The sequence below is a fragment of the Artemia franciscana genome, chromosome 4 (genome assembly GCF_032884065.1).
Source record: "Artemia franciscana chromosome 4, ASM3288406v1, whole genome shotgun sequence".
NCBI classification, from domain to species: domain Eukaryota; kingdom Metazoa; phylum Arthropoda; class Branchiopoda; order Anostraca; family Artemiidae; genus Artemia; species Artemia franciscana.
Genome location: NC_088866.1, coordinates 44,872,055 through 44,889,654, shown reverse-complemented (window position 1 = coordinate 44,889,654; position 17,600 = coordinate 44,872,055). Strand labels below are relative to the sequence as shown.

Below are 17,600 nucleotides of genomic sequence, written 5' to 3'. Positions count from 1 at the left end.
TTTTTTTAATTCCTGTCACTTGAGTTACACCTATAAGCTTTCATATGTTTGTCATATTTGCATTATAAAAAAAAATAAATGTAATCATGTGTCTAAAGCTATTATATGGAAGTGTCTGTGCTTGTTAATGGACATTAGCTGTCAAGATTGTAGTTTTTCCTTAATCACTGGGTGAGACTACATTAAAAGTTGGAAGTATACGAATTGTTCTTTTTTTGTACTGCTAATAAAAAGGGCCCTTGATTGTGCATCCTCCACCCTATGGTTTTGTGCAATCTTTTTTTGTACGCCCTTAGACTAATTTAAACTAATCTTTTTTGTTGTCATTGAAAAATGGCGCCCCTTTAAACGGGTAGCCTACCAAGGTTTTGTTTTTCTGGAGGTTGGTTGGGCTTTGTGTTACATACATTTCTGTTATGTTGTATATGATTTTCTGTAGAGTTAATTGTGGTTTGGTTTGGTGTGGTTGGTTTGGTGAGGTGGAAGTTTGGTGAAATTTTGGGAGCAATCGTAAAAAATCTCCAGAATTCTTGAGGTTCAGTAGGGGGATATGTCTGAGTTGTGAAAGCCGGGGTTATTCCTCCTCCCGGAACCTGACAAAATTACAGAAAAGAAAATTTTCTTTTTCTCTTTGGGATGACCTTGAATATAGTGGCTTAATTTTTTTTTTTCTGTTGCATTATTATGTTCGCCCCTCCCCCGATCTGTAAAAATACGCTTTTTATGTTCCTTTCATTGAAAAATGCCTTTTATTGATATTATCATTGAAAAAATTGAAAAACAATAAAATCACCCCTACTAGATTTTATAAGTACATTCTCCTCTCTCTACATTTTCGGGAATTAACGCCACTACGAGGCCCCCTGCGTATATAGGCCTACCTGCTGCCACTATATTACAAGGATCTTTATATCCCATTATCCATCAAAGTGACTTATTATTTAAAACATCCTCATCTCAAAATTGTATCGAGGAGGGGGATAGGGCCTTTAAACACCTCCCCCAAGATGTTTTTCGACTCGAAAAATGTTACAAAAATGGAAATTAACAATTTTTTGTTCGTTTTAAAGTTTTTGTACCTCTCCCCCTCCCCCGAACAAAATCTTTGATACACCCTTGCCTTACCATCAAAATACTATTCTTTTTCTATATAGGCTGTTATTTTAGGTTATTGTATTGAACGTTCTCATTTCCATCATTTTTTTCTTTTTTGGAGGGTAAACTACATAAGGGTTCAGAAAATCCTCAAATCAAAAAATCAATCGGTAAAACTTTTTACCATGTTAGCATCTTAAGAAAGAATGGCCAAATAAAGGAAATCAAAATTGTGATTATTATTTATTATCTAACGAATTCCTTTTGTAATGGAGGATCCATTTACAAATAGGCAAAAGCAATAAAATTCTGATCCCATAGTCAGGACCCTCACCTTTTATGGGTCGTAAATCTCTTCTGTCAGTTTCATCTTAAAGGTACAGTAAATCATCCCCAATCCGGAGACGTGTCAGCAACCTCGCAAGGTAGATTTGGGACCATTATAAGAATCTTAGAAGATTTTATCCGATTTTGCTTCAGTATCTCGTCTGTATGCTTGTATTTTCACCCTAATTGACTTACTTTTGAAGTGGAAGGATCTTAATCAGGAAGCTTTATTTTGTTTTTTAAATGTATAAATTTGACGGATCTAATGGTAGTTCACTGAGTCCACTCCCTCCTCAAATCTGAAATAATGTTGATTATTTAACCTTGGGGAATCTTCATATATTGCGAGAAAAATAAATATAACGAATATTTAGGCAAAATCCTAATATGATCGATGCACCAACGTTGGGTGACCCTTGCCCGTGCTCTTTTGAGATCTCGGGATTTCTAAGCCTTGTTTCATATTCCTTTATTTTTCTACCTCTGACATACCCCCCATCCTCCCTCTAAGGAAATTATAACACTAAAGCAAAACGATCTAATACAAAGTATAAACCTGGAAAATGGAAGCCACAAAAGCGAAGAACTAAAGTAAAAAACAAAGAAAGCGGATTTAAGACCAAAAAATAAATCAAAATTTACTATTTATCTATGTTTTACTAGTTATAAATAAGTTGCTCGCAGTTCTGTTAAATAATAAAAGTAAAAAAAATAGTTCTTCATTGTTTGAATTTCATTTTGTGTTCTGTAAAGCCTTATCTATTTTTAATCCTCTTTACTTGTTATGCGTATTTTCCTCTATCTTATCCCTTCAAATTAAACAATCTATATCAATTAATCAATTGGCTCTTAAAATATTTAGAAAGTTAGTCTTTTTTCATTATATTGAACATCCTCTTTTTTCACTCAGAACAATATTTAAGAAATGGGATTTTGATCCCATTTTAGAGGATGCTAGGATAGTGTAAAGAAAAAAAATCGCCATATTATCCGAAGATTCTTTTTTATACGTGCGAAATAATCACAGTATATATTCTTGCCCTTGCTTTTACTGAACTGCTGTCAAATTTTGGAGATTATTTTTGTGTATTATAAGTTTTTTCATGTTTGGCTTCAGATCTTTATTGATATTAAATATAAAAAAAAAAACAGTTTTTTAAACTGAAAGTAAGGAACGACGTTAAAACTTAAAACGAACAGAAATTAGTCCGTATATGAAAGGGGCTGTTCCCTCCTAAACGGCCCGGTCTTCACGCTAAAGTTCGAACCTTTCTCACAAGTCTACTTTTTAAAACAATAAAAAACTTTAGCGTAAAGAGGGGGCGTTTAGGAGGAAACAGCCCCTTTCATATGCGGAGTAATTTCTGTTTGTTTTAAGTTTTAATGTCGCTCCTTGCTTTCAGCTGAAAAAACTTGTTTGTTTTTTTATTTAATTTCTGAACGTTTTTGAATTAATACATGTTTTGATTTTGGCTCCCCGCACATGAATAATTAGAACGAAACTTGGATATTATTTTTTTGTGGCTAAATGGCTTTCTCATAGTTTCGATCGGATGATTTTGAGAAAAAAGGGGTGGAGGAGGAGGTATTTTTGTTTTTAAAGAACGTTTTTATTAGTAATAAATATACGTAACTTACGAATTAACTTAAGTAAAGAGCTTCTATATCTGTATATTTTTCTTAAGTATATGATAGGGTTTGCCCCCTCGTCAATACATCGCTCTTGACACTAAAGCTTAAATTTTATTTCAATTCTTTAAGAATGGCCGTCACAAAGGTCGTAGAATAAATAGTTTAAATTAGAAAAAAAATACTTCAGCGTAAAGAGAGAAGTATTTAGGAGCAGGTGAACCTCGTCATACGTGTAATAATTTCTGTGCGCTTTAAGTTTTAATGCTGCTCCTTACATCCAGTTGAAAAGACTTTTCATATTTATTTTTTTAAAGAATGCCAGGAAATCCTGCGCCTCCTTCATGGAATTTTTCTTCCTCAATGATAAATTCTCCATGGAAAGATCATCCCACGTAACCCTCTCCCTCTTGACCCCCCTCCCTCCAACCAGAAAAAATCCCCCTAAAAACGTCTGTACACTTCCCAAATATCATTTCTATATGTAAACAATGGTCAAAGCTTATGACTTGCAGCACCTCCCCCGGGGACTGTGGGGAGCAAGTGATCCTCAAAGATATAGTTATTAGGTTTTTCGACTATTTTGAACAAAATGGCTATCTCAAAATTTTGATCCTGTGACTTCGGGGGGAAATTAGCATGGAAGGGGGCCTAGGTGCCCTCCAATTTTTTTGGTCACTTAAAAAGGACACTTAGAATGAGCCCTTTTGCAACATTCAAGGACCACTGGGTCAAAACGATCACCCCCTGGGGAAAAAAAAACAAATAAACACGCACCCGTGATTGGCTTGTCTATTCAGAAACCAGCAAGAACCTGTTCATTAAAAAATATACTTTAAGAAATATTTGCTCTATATCGTTCACTATTTTGTGTAGGTATGCACGATTTTTCAATTTTACTAGAAACTGTATAATTTACTTGAATTTTTTCCCCTATAAATTATAATGCAAAAATTAAAGAAAATTCCAAGAATTACGTAAAAATATCGTATGAATTTTGAGATGTAGGATGGGCCAAGGCCCACTTCTGCGTACGTGCGGCGTATGTCAAGGGATTATAAACTTCTTGTTATTCCTGTGAAAAACAAACTTCATGTGTAGTCACCATCAGTGAAACATACTCGAAATTCTGCTTTTCCATATATTGGATTGCATGGGATATTTATGCAAGCTTTGATTGACAGCTTCTTGAATATTTAAAAAGTTCAATCGAAGATTTATTTCTTATCAGCTATTCAGATTGGAAATTAAATACAATGCACTTTGAGAATTGATTAACAAACATTCTGGAATATATTAAAAGATATGCTTAAATAATGCCGGAAATCAGACTGCTTTTCCATAATAACAAAGGTGTTATATTCAATTGCTAGGGAGATTTGAATTGAACTGAAATCATATTATATTTAAATGTTGTGTATATTGTTGTTGAACTTTATTGGTTATGCCCATGCCACGCATGTACACTCGAATTTTTCGGAGGGAGGGGGGGATAAAAAAGATGCATAATTTGAAATAGAAGCGCAGAAAAATTTGGAGAAAGCTAGAATACACGGTTCCCCCTGCGTACGACCATGGCCACTATAGTCGAAACATCTGTCAGTGAGGCTCAGGAGGGGTAAGACTTTCACCCGAGCTTCGCCCAAAAATTGGGAAAATGATATACATATCTTTTTTTGAAAATCGGTCTGATTTTCAAGAAAAGGGGAAAATATCCTCTAAAAGTCATAGAATTCTAATGAAAACCATACCATCAGATTCAGCATATCAGAGAACCCTACTGTAGAGGTTTCAAGTTCCTATCTGCATAAATGTGTATTTTTTTTTGCCAAATAAAGATCAGCGATATTTGTTTACTTGTTTTTTCCTAGGGGGGATTGTATCGACCCAGTGGTCCTCGAATATTGGTAGAGGACGCATTTTAACAAAGATTAGAAGTTATAGTGCCCTTTTTAAGTGAACAAAAACATTGGAGGGCATCTTGGCTCCTCCCATGCCCCTTTTTTCTCAAAATCGTCTGATCTAAATTTTGAAATGGTCATTTTCCTAAGTATAGTTGAAAGGCCGAATAACTATACCTTTGGAGATATCATGATCCCTCACAACCGCTGGGGAAAGGTCTTTCACTTATAAAATTTGCCCATTGTTTACGTATAGTATTTGTTATTGGGAAGTATGCTTACATTTTTCTTGTTGGGGGATGAATTTTCTGCTGGGGGGATTTTTCAGGGGGAAATTTACACTGGTGGAATTTGCCAGAATTCCTATTCTAAATTCTTCTTATGTCTTGTTTTCTCTTTGTCGACTCAATTTTACGCGTGAAAATATTAAGGATAATTGCCTGGGATAAATTTTCACCTGTATTAAATTGTTTAGAAGATATATTCGTGGGGAGGAGGGATTTTCTAAGGAGGTGGAGCCAGATTTCCTGACACTTTTTAAAACACGATCAGAAATAAATAAAAAAAAACAAGTTTTTTCAACTGTAAGTAAGGAGCAAATATTAAAACTTAAAACGAACAGAAATTAAACAATGGGCAAATTTCATAACTTACAGACTTCTCCCCACGGGTTGTGGGGGGGGGGGCATGTTAACCCTAAAGGCATAGTTCAACTATCCTGAACAGAATGACCATTTAAAAATTAAATAGAAATACCAATTTATTTACCAAAGTTAAATACCAAAAGTTACACCAACATGAGGACATGAAACCTAAGTAATAAATTCTTATTCAACAGTAACTATCTCTTCTTAGTTGAGAAAGTAAGAATGAATTTACTCATAAAAGTATGGAAACGTTGTGGATGGAACATTTGCTTTTTGTTTTTTATACCCCCCCCCCCATTCCCCGAAGAATTGCTATTTCAAGCATTCTCTTCTTAAGGATCAACCTTTTTATATTTTTTTTTTTATATTTTTCAGGATTCATGATTTACTCGTTGGTGCTCCTTTTTATCACGGGAAAGACACAGGTGGTGCTGTTTATATATTCCAAAATACACCGGAGGGATTTACTGAATACACACCGTATACAAAGTTAACTGGAAAGCCAGAATCGAGGTAAGTTCTTTTCTGCAAAACTGTCCCTCATGCATTAATCATATTAACTTTTTCTTAATTTTGATCTGTGATTTAAAGCCAGAAGCTGTGATGACATGCCATGAGATGATATATATATATATATATATATATATATATATATATATATATATATATATATATATATATATATATATATATATATATATATATATATATATATATATATATGTATATATATATATATATAATTGTGTGTGTATATATGTGTTTAAAAACCACATTTTGATGAAAGCGTAATGCGAGAATACTGGTTCTTCAACATAGCAGAGGAAAACGGCTAATTTCCATTGCGTAATTGGGTACATTATAAGGGGGAAAAGCAGAAAAAAAGAAAATAAAAAATAACGGAAAATTATGCAGTAAACACGAAATAAGCGATCTTTACTCTCGAAGGAACAGAGGAGACCAAGTGCAATTTTCAATCAAATTTTTCATTGCAAGACCAATCCCAAATTTCTCATTCAAATTATGAAATATTTTACATGTTTTCTCATTATTGTCCCCCCTCCCAAAAAATACCTGCCTATGCTCCTCGCCCTTGATGTAGCCTTTTGAGGTCTCTAGCCCCACATGTTTGGTGTAACATTTGTTAACCGACCATTTTGGGGTGGTATATTCTAATTTTGCTGTATATGTTGAAGCTTACATAATAATCCATATTAAATTAAGGACAGTTAGTCCTGTAAAGGAATACACTAAGAACTTTTCTTCAGCCAGCTCTATAGATTAGCTCTGAAGCTTGGCCTCCATAGGAGCTTTTATTAAAAGGGTTTGTCGAACTTAATTTGAATAGTAAACACCCCCTTCCCGTACGTTTGCAGATATAGTCTTTAACAGAACATCCTGCAATTGAATTTAAAACTTTGATAACTTAGAGTACCTAATGAGATCTGAAACTAACTTACCTTAATACTTGAAATTTGAAGTGCCGTGGACAGTAAAAATGGCATCTCGTTGTTTGAATTGGTTATTAGGCGATATCACGGATGGCTCATGTTTGGGAGGGCTCAAAAAAGAAAGCATCAAAAACTTGTTTCTATGCATTTTATGACCTTGTTAAGAGTCTGCCAAAAATTTTGGGGGAGGGTGGTTCAAACCCCCTAATCCTTCCCCTGAGTACGGCCTTTATTGGGTGAGTGGAAACTTACACAGCTGTAAGATATGTAAAGGTTAATAAGATGTTTATACAAGTTCTTACAAAATCAGGAAACATGGGATATTCAATTTTTAATGAAAGACATCCATGTACAATTGTCCTATTTCGGTTGTAGCAGGCTGGCAAATTAAAAAAAAAAAATTGAAACTCATGGGTGGGAAATACGCAAAAATAAGTTATAAACACTTGGTACCAAACTGTTTAAGAAGGTGTAGCATTCCTTTAAAGGCTTAGTTGCCTTTCGGAATCAAGACATTTGTAATGTTCCGATTTTTTAGAGACGAAAAGTCTTGTCAAATTTATCTAATTCCTTTTGCTGATTGTTCAACTTGGCAACACTTACAAAAATGGGATGCTAACCTATAAAAAGTGTATAATTTTGAAACAATCCAAAGCATAATAGCGGAAAATTACGGTCGCTAGGTATGAGTCGACCTCAGATAGGTCCAAGCGGCTAAAATTATTTTATTTTGATGTTTTTGGACACCTAAAATTTCAATCAATAAATTACCTACTTCAAAGCACTTAATCATACCCTTTTAAACAATTTTCATTCTTAAGGACCAAATGATAATTATTTAGTTTCAAAATGAGTGTTTTGACACCTGTAATCCAGAAATTATGAGTAGGAAGTAGGCATATTAATCTTTAATTTGACGCTTGTCAAAGCAAATCCAAATTAAGCGTGCTTTTTGATAGTAGGCTTAAGGACAGAAAGTTGATGGGAAAGGTGTGCTTTCATAGCAGGATATATTTGAAAATGCAAGGTTCAGATTTTAAACAATTCTTACTAAGAGCTGCAAAGCAAATAGAAGGTTCTATTTGTTTTCACTTCCACTACTATTGCTACTGTCACTACTACTACTATTGAACTGGATCAAGAGGGTTTAAGTGCATCCAGGTTGTCAAAATGGTATACATACGATGTCTCAGGAACAGAAAAGAGCATTAAGTTTTATTTTTCAGGGAAGTTGAGGGGGTTGTAAGAGTAAATCAAAAGGGCTAAGTGTATGCAGATTGTCAAAAAGGCATGTGTGCAATATCCCAGGAACAGCCAGAAAATTAACGCTGAAACACAGAATTGTTGTGGCAAGCAAAAATAGGGGTGTTACGTTGAAACCAAAAATGGTTGTGACAAGCGAAAATTGCTCCTCTGAAACATCTTTGTGGACATAGAGTTTTGACATGACGAGTTTCTAACCCTTTAGTTGTGTGGAATCTTACAATAAATTTAGCGATTTATTCCTTTTTTTCTTTACTGAGTAATGATGGCGTCATAGTTTGAAACACGCAAATTTTCAAGCAAATTGCTTGTGATTATATTACACCAAAAATTACTTTTGTCTTTTTTTCCTTTTTTTGTCACGCATGCATGAACGCTGATTAAGGCTTTAGTTTAATTCAATGATATTTAATGTCTGGAACACTAATAGGATGCTTATTATGTTTAGAGGGTATATAGATGGGATTTTTCTTGTCTTATATATTTGTAAAAGCATAGCAGTTAATACTTTATTGGTTGAACATACCATGCCCGTGCATGTGCATGCGAATTTGCTTATAGGGGGAGATGTCCAAAAACAAGAGGGTTCTAACATTGAAATGGCGTATATGTGATCTCTGTGTCCCAATAATTGATTGTGAATTTATTCATATATGAGATTTTTTAATTGATTTTAGTTTTTTTAACCATGAAAAATATATAAAATTAATCTGTTAAAAAACAAAAAAATCATTGGAAAATGGTAGTGACGTATGGGTCACCCTGTATATCCTCGTGTGTAAACATAATTAAACAAAAACATTATTCTTACAAAGCGTTGAATTTGTGTTTGTAGATTTGGCATTTCCATATCAAATATGAAAGATATGAATATGGATGGTTTTGATGATGTGGCCATTGGTGCTCCATTTGAAGACAGAGGGGTTGTTTACATTTATCTTGGATCAAAGGATGGAATTATTCCCGAGCCTAGTCAGGTAGGCTGTCCTACAATATTATTATGGTTATTGATCCTAGTGTATCAGGTGTGAGTAGTGACAGAGGGCATATCAAAGATTTTTGTTCGGGAAGGGGAGAGATAAAGAAAACCTTAAAAAGCACGTCAAAAATTGTGTTTATCTGAACTTTGTTTACTTTTACGAGTCAGACAATCATTTATTGGGGACTCCGAGCCCGGTAACTCCCCTCCCTTAATACGGTCTTGGTCGTAAAACATGAATATATGTTGGAAGGGGTGAGGTGATCTGTGTTAAATGTATACTAGCTAATGGGATTATCATACTTGGGAGGGGGCCTATTGTGCAAATGTATCATTATTTTTACAAATATTTACCGTATTCCATTTTGTTATACAACCCTCCGCATTGAAAAATGGAAAACAGGGGGGTTATCTTCAGTAGAGGGATAATGTGGAAATTTTATGTAAATTTACTTCCAAGATCTTGGGAGGGGATATCCTCTTTAGATAAGCGTCTCTATAGGGGTTGGGGGCTGAAATTGTGCCTTTCCCCTTCTATGAAGTCCCAACATTTTAACGATTTTCTTATATTATTCCATGTTATCTTTATTTCTCGCCTCTTTTTTTGAGCAAACCTTTGACCCCCTAAGTATATTCATGCGCATATGCCTAGGGTTGTTTTTTTAGTGTTTTTGTTTAAGAAATATTATACAATTTAAACATTGACCTGGCCTTACACTTGTTTAGCCGTGGGAAGTGCGCTGTCACAATGGTAAACAGCTGTTTCGTTTAGTGATTATTCACTTTTAAAATCGATAGCATGGTTCTCACGGTTCTGAAAACTTATTTGAATATTTAAAATTCTTTGTTTTCTTTGTCAAATTTGACTCACAAAAGAGTGGGTGTTGTCGAACCAATTGTTTTATCTTGTTAACCTCTATTAACCCCATTGGGTTGAAAGAGGCACTAATTTCCGAGTTAGAACGTCCCGCCTTTATGATATACGACCTGAATGCCGGCGCATGCTCTTTTGAAAAATTGAGAGCATGATCGCTCTCCCAGATAAGTGACATAGCTATTAATTTTATGGTCGATGGTTCACCCCTGGTCTATTCAAACGGATTTCTAGACAATTTTGCTTAGCGAAGACGTCAGATATCAATAAAAAAGATATAAATTCTTTAAGTTTTCAGCTCTCACATGATCGGGTGTTCGCTTTCTGAAAAGAACATCTAAGAGCGAGAAATTGCCTCCTATCAAAAAGCATGTAGACCTTGTGGCGGAGGGTGAACAACCCCTCGTTTAAAAGGAGAAATGTTTTTATTTATATTCCAAAGGAGACACATTCTTGGATCTATGTTTTTTTTATTTACATTTTGATGGGTTTGTAGACCTAGATAATTATAAGTTATATTTTAGCTTTAAAGTTGTACAAACTTTTAACCTAAGCTACCTACCGCTACCCAAAAAAACAAGCATATGAAATTCATATCTACTGAATTTTGGCTGAAGTTCAGATGCCTGAACAATTTTTTAATTCTATCATCTTCTTCAATATGTTTAGTATAGTATAGTATGATACAATTTAGTGTAATATAATTGTTTAATTAATAAAATATAATAATTTGAATAATTAAATAAAATTAATCAATCAATTAATTTAATTCATTTTGATTACAATTCTATTAAAAATAGTTAGTATAATCAATTTAATTGATTGTTATAATCCTATTAATATAATATAATTTAAAATAACATAATTTCCTTTATAATACTGTAATGATTTTATAATTCTTTAATTAATTACTATTTAGACTTTAAAATCGGAACTAATAATAGAGATACGTGCCTGACAACAGTCCCAGTTTAAACTGAGGAATACCCTTTCCACCTCCTAATCTGTATCTTTGAGTGTCACTTGTTCAGCCTCGCGTTATACAATCTGTCACACCATGCCTCTTTGTTCTGCAAATGGCATTCTTAGCGCCACGCATGGTACAAGCCCATGGTTTTTGACAGTGGGCAAGCCCTGGCCCGAAACATGTTTTTCAGTTTTTCCGTTCCCGTGTTGAATCGGTCTCTTCCCTTATGCGTCTTGGATATTCCCGCCCAACTACCATAGAAAAAAAAAATTGATTCAACTTCGTTTGTTTTGTGTTTTTTTTTTTACTTTTTTATTTTTGGTTTCAGAAAAAAACCTTAAAGTTTCTCTTGTGTTAATTTTTCGATAAATATATTTTTAGTTTGCGTTCTATATTTTCATATTCCTCAGAATTTGTTTGGTGACAAAAGCTAAAAGGGCCTTTTTTTGGAAGTTTCACCGAAAAAAAGGATAATATATATAAAAATATATATATATATATATATATATATATATATATATATATATATATATATATATATATATATATATATATATATATACCTTCAGTCATTTTAGCTGCCCTTTCTGGATAGCTAAGACAGCTGCCCAGAAAGGGTAGCCAATAATCCTGTCTTTTGAGGACCTGCTTCTTCCTGTGGGAAGCTTTAAGCCAGTAGATCGAAAGAAAAGACAAATTTCACCTGTTTGGTTCTTCTGTGAAGTTACAAGTTGCTAAAGCGAAGGCAAATCTGTCTAGTCATACACTCTGTTTCTGTGTGCAGCTAATCTGTCAAGATGTATTTATTTGAGAAATTATAGCTGTTAGTTGTCGTGTTTCATCAAGAGAAAAAAGCATCAAACATAAACGACAAGAAAGCTGTTATAAATAATGGCACACGTTCATTTGACAAATTAAGATAGTAAGGAATTCTTTAAGTTAAAGGGGTAGACTATTAACTTGGTCGGTTCGTCGTATGCTACCACCTGCTTGTAAAATTACTAGTTAAGATTAGTAACTTGAGCTGTTAGCGTTTTTCTTTGGTGCCAAATGGACTTGAAAGAAGGGTAGCCTAGGTTTTGTGATAATGAAGATTAAGCAACAATTTTTATTTGATAGAGATGAAAATTGTCCCATTTAGTGCAGGCTATAGTACTGGAGGGTATAGTGGAGCTTTTTTTTTTAGCTTGCTATATAGCAAGTAACCGTTTCCGTGGCATCACTTTTTTCAGGGCTATATCGAGGATTTTGTTCTGGGGGTACCAAAATTATTTTGTTCAGGGGTATGAATTCTTTTTACCTATATTTTCCAAGACCAGTTTACGAGTCGAACAAATGTTTTGAGGGAGTTTAGTTCAAACCTTGTACCTTCTCCTTCCTTGAGACAAACATCGCTTTCTTTTATTATAAAGTTTGGTGTTTTACAATAACTCAAGCTCATATAGCATGCCAAAGAGAAGGGAAAAAAAAAATCACATTCCCTTCTACACTACAGTCTCTAATATTCGCGTAACTACAGTTTTGAGCTCTTGTCAGTTTTAGATTTAAACAAAGGGGTGCCAACTTTCATAACTAACGTACAACAGGTTGCGCGTGCCAATCGTGGCGGACGTTTCCCGCGCTGTGAGCACTGTGCCAAGCATGGCGGAACTGTTCGTCATTCAAGTTGCGCGTGCCAATCGTGGTGGAAGTGTGCCAAGCGTTATGGGAACTGTGCCAAGCATGGCGGAACTGTTCTGCATTTAAGTTCCACGTGCCAATCGTGGTGGAAGTGTGCCAAGTGTTGTGGGCACTGTGCCAAGCATGACAGAACTCTTCGGCATTCAAGTTGCGCGTGTCAATCGTGGTGGAAGTGTGCCAAGCGTTATGGGAACTGTGCCAAGCATGGCGGAACTGTTCCGCATTTAAGTTCCACGTGCCAATCGTGGTGGGAGTGTGCCAAGTGTTGTGGGCACTGTGCCAAGCATGACAGAACTCCTCGGCATTCAAGTTGCGCGTGTCAATCGTGGTGGAAGTGTGCCAAGCGTGATGGACACTGTGCCAAGCATGGCAGAACTGTTCGGTATTCAAGTTCCGCGTGCCAATCGTGGTGGGAGTGTGTCAATCGTGATGGACACTGTGCCAAGCATGGCAGAACTGTTCGGTGTTCAAGTTCCGCGTGCCAATCGTGGTGAAAGTGTGCTAACCGCTTTGGGTACTGCCAAGCATGGCGGAACTGCTCGGCATTCAAGTTGCGCGGGCCAATCATAGTGGAAGTGGGCCTAGCGGGGTGGGCACTGTGCCAAGCATGGCGAAACTTTGGCGTTCTGAGATTTACACCAGGGGGGTGGAAAGTGAGCACCACTCAAATTTAGTAATACTCTTACTGCTCCTGACTAAATGGTGTTGCCCAATGCTAGAAACAACCTCCAAAATATCGATACTCAGTGGTGAAATATCGAAAGACCGATACTCGTAATAAGTGTCGATACTTTCGACAGACATGCATTACCCTTTGAAATAAGTTTCAGCAATGTCTGGAATACAGTTATACCATTTTTCGATGCCAAAATAAAACCAATTTTGGTCATAGCATGTAGTGGTTGTAGGCCTACTTATGTTCAAACGTGGTTGTGCCTTTCCCCCCTGAAGTAGTTCATTCAGTTGTGCCGTGTAAATTTCAGAGATTAATTAAAACCCTCAAACAAACTCAAATTCCCCAACTGAGCGCTTGTGCAGGATTTTTTTTTTCGGGAGGCGTCCCAATAAACTAATTTTCGGGGAAGGGGTGGTCATTGAGGCCTATCCCCTGTGTACGTCCCTGAGAGGATAAATTCTATCTGCCCTCATATGTATAAGCCCCAAGAAGTTAGATACAGTCCATAATTTTGGACACAACGATATTAGGTTATTATTGTATGATCAGTTCCGCACTCCTCTTTCTACAAAGTGATAATTTAAAACTATGTATATGCCCTTATTTCTGCATGTGTGTTTCATAAAGCAGATTTACTTCCGTTGTGAAAGGATAGAAACCAGAAGTCGAAGTTGATAATTCTTTGCTGTGTTTTTAACACCATCTTATATGACCAAAGACTTTGGGACATTATAGACATGAGAAAGAAATTCAGTTACAAAATATACCAGAATCACCCGATCATTACGTTATTTACCCCAATTTCTTATATTTTTCATATTTAATCTGTTGCCCATCCGACATTTTCAACAGCCGAAAATGAATCTTTTGTATGCCCCTGGTGTTACTACCCCCTGGAAGTTACCGTCTTGCAGTACCACCGGCAAAAATTTACAAAGTGGTGTCATTTACACCACACAAAATTTAGAAAGTTCATTTAGACGCGACGGGTAGCATGAAACCCAGGGTTGTTCCCAGGATTCGATCTTGCGGGAGAGCTGGTAGCTATCTCGGAGGAAGTGACGCTTCACCTTAAAAACAAAACAAAAAACATCTTATATGTCTAGCAGTTAAATAGAAAAGCTTGTGTATTTTCATGCTGTTTCATTTCGAGAGGTGAGTGGGACCACATCTTGACCTTTATCTTTGGGAATGGTCTGAATGCAGCCCCGTAAAGAATTTCTTTGAAATATAGATAACATCCCTTCCTGATTGATACCGAACAAAGCGAAATTATTTAATCGATTTCCAACCGTCGGATAAATTGCCAAAGATTACCCTTTTCAGTCAATCGTCTAGGGCTAAACGGAAAGCATTTCGTCCTCAGTTGGGGTGGGAGGATTTCGTAAAGAGAGATTTAAGGGAATAAGAATTACCCGCAAGGGTGTAAAGAGGGAGACTTTGAATAGGTCGGGATTGAGAAGGAGCGTGCTTAGCTGTATTTGCCCCCGGCCACTAGGTGCTGCGGTCAGTTGTTAGTAATAGTAGTAATAACAGATAAAAAGCGAGTTTTTGGTCCTTTTTAAATAATAACGCCACGAACAATCTCATCATTTGACAGGTCAAATTCTTTGACAACCAAAAAAAAACTAATTCGCTGAAATTCCTTGTTAATCCAAATGATATTTTTTTTAAATCTAGTACTAAAATTGAATTAGTTATCAATAATTATAATTAATTACTTCCTTTTAGGAATAGCCAATATTTAGTTACTTTTATGTTTCATTGTTATATTAGTTGCTATTGTTTATTGATATTATTTACGAAGCAAGAGGCGAACAAAGGAGTGGATCTAGTTGGTGCCGGGGCAAGAATGTTTTTTTTTACCCTCGCCCCCCCCCAAAAAAAAAACTAATTCGCTGAAATTCCTTGTTCATCCAATTGATATTTTTTTAATCCAGTACTAAAATTGAATTACTTACCAATAATTATAATTAATTTCTTCCTTTTAGCAATAGCCAATATTTAGTTACTTTTATGTTTCATTGTTATATTAGTTACTATTGGTTATTGATATTATTTATGAAGCAAGAGGCGAACAAAGGAGTGGATCTAGTTGGTGCCGGAACAAGAATGGTATTTTGTGCCCCCGGTCAACAAACCCAATTTTTATATATATATATATATATATATATATATATATATATATATATATATATATATATATATATATATATATATATATATATATATATATATATATATATATATATATATATATATATATATATATATATATATATATATATATATATATATATATATATATATATATATATATATATATATATATATATATATATATATATATATATATATATATATATATATATACTAGCTGGGTACCGGCAGCTTCGCCGCCGGGCCCCAGCACGGCACTTGTTTTTTTTTTTCTTCTTTTGTTTTTTTTTTCATTTTTAGTTCTTTCTTTTTTAGTTTTTTCTTTTTCAAAACACAAATTCAGTTGCTATTGGACAATTCGAAGCGTAACATTAAAAAACAATATTGTTTTTCTTAGCTAATGAACAATAATAAAAAACAACAACTAATCGTTTGAATAAGAAGAGCCAAGAAATTCGAAAAAACTTAAGTATATCAGAGGTATACTTTCGATGGCAGTCGGTGGCGATACTGGGGCACGTGGTTAGAATGAGCAGCAGTCGCCTGCCCCAGTGTGTTTGGTGTTTGGGTCCTCTCAGAGTTCGACGGCACGGGCGACAGAAGGCTACAGTTGGACGATGCTTTGAAAAGACACAGCACTTTCAAGATGATCCCTTGATTATCTCTGCCTAAAGGCACAGGAGAGGTCATCCTGGAGAGGTATTGTTGCCGCCTTGTGCGCCGACCGACACTGGAAGTCCTAGGTAAATAATTAATATCTCCGCTGTGAACGTTGGTTGAGAATCCATCGCTGCAAATTTTCTTAGAGTTAGCAAACACTTTTGTTAGTTTCTTGCAAATACCTGTAGAGATAGGCTAGCGTAGTAAGCTAGGCTGAATATTCTTTCCAGGCATGTGTATTTTTAAATCCCCCGCGCAATTAATACTTTCCTGAGAATAGTCAGCTAGCAATTGAATCGTGTAAAAAATCCTTATTTTTTAAGGACCTTCGATTAGACCTAGACAATCTTTAATAAATAAATTTGATCCTTGTACTTGCGGTCACAGGATTGCCACTAATGGCTGCCACATTGAACCTTATAAGGACTTGTATGATATTGCTAGACCATCACCATGGAAGAAATGTAATATATATTCTGCGATTTTCCTAAGGGCCGCTACTTATCTGCGGACCATAATTCATGTACAAACTCTGTTATTTTCAGCAATAAAATTTTACATATAGTTAATTAGAGTTCTCTTCATACACATAAAATATCATTAGCATTTGATGTTTCAGCTATAGTCAATCAAAGATACCATTTAGAATGTGTGCATGTAGTAGCGTTCAAGGGTGGCCTACTTTCTGCCATCTGGTGTACAATTTTGGAACGGCACTTGTTCCGTCATACCTAGATCACTTGTACCACACTGAACCTACTCGCATCACACATTGTACACTTCATACTATGCAGAGAGTGTGCCACCTGGTGAACGTGATTTTTAAACTGGGTAACCCCTTGGTCGTAGTAAAATTAGGACTTGGTGTATGAAAAAGCAGCTTGTTTTAGTGTATATGTCATTTGAAGAAACAGGCTATTAATATGAATAACTTCGTTTTCAGACTTGACTCTATAGTAGATTAAATACAAAAACAAGTTCTTTTTTAACGCAAATTAAGGAGCGGCATTAAAACTTAAAACGAACAGAAATTACTTCGTATATGAAAGGGACTGCTTCCTCATCAACGCCCCACTCTTTACGCTAAAGTTTGACTCTTTCTCTTAACTCTACTTTTTAAAACAGTAAAAAACTTTAGCGCGAAGAGCGAGGCGTTGATGAGGAAGCAGCCCCTTTCATATACGAAGTAATTTCTGTTAGTTTTAAGTTTTAATGTCGCTCCTTACTTTCCGTTAAAAAACTTGTTTTTTTTATTTAATTTCTGAACGTTTTTGAATCAATGCTTGTTTTG

General features: G+C 35.3%; 1 protein-coding gene across 4 annotated transcripts in view; it reads left to right on the top strand.

The window, feature by feature from the left end:
• The window catches only part of LOC136026482 (integrin alpha-PS1-like), a 220,469-nt gene that overhangs the window by 90,875 nt on the left and 111,994 nt on the right, over window positions 1-17,600 (top strand). For all 4 annotated transcript variants that reach the window (XM_065703098.1, XM_065703097.1, XM_065703100.1 and 1 more), the window contains 2 exons: window positions 5,975-6,112; window positions 9,149-9,290. In XM_065703098.1, coding sequence (XP_065559170.1) covers window positions 5,975-6,112; window positions 9,149-9,290 — 280 coding nt within the window. The remainder of the gene's footprint in view (window positions 1-5,974; window positions 6,113-9,148; window positions 9,291-17,600) is intronic.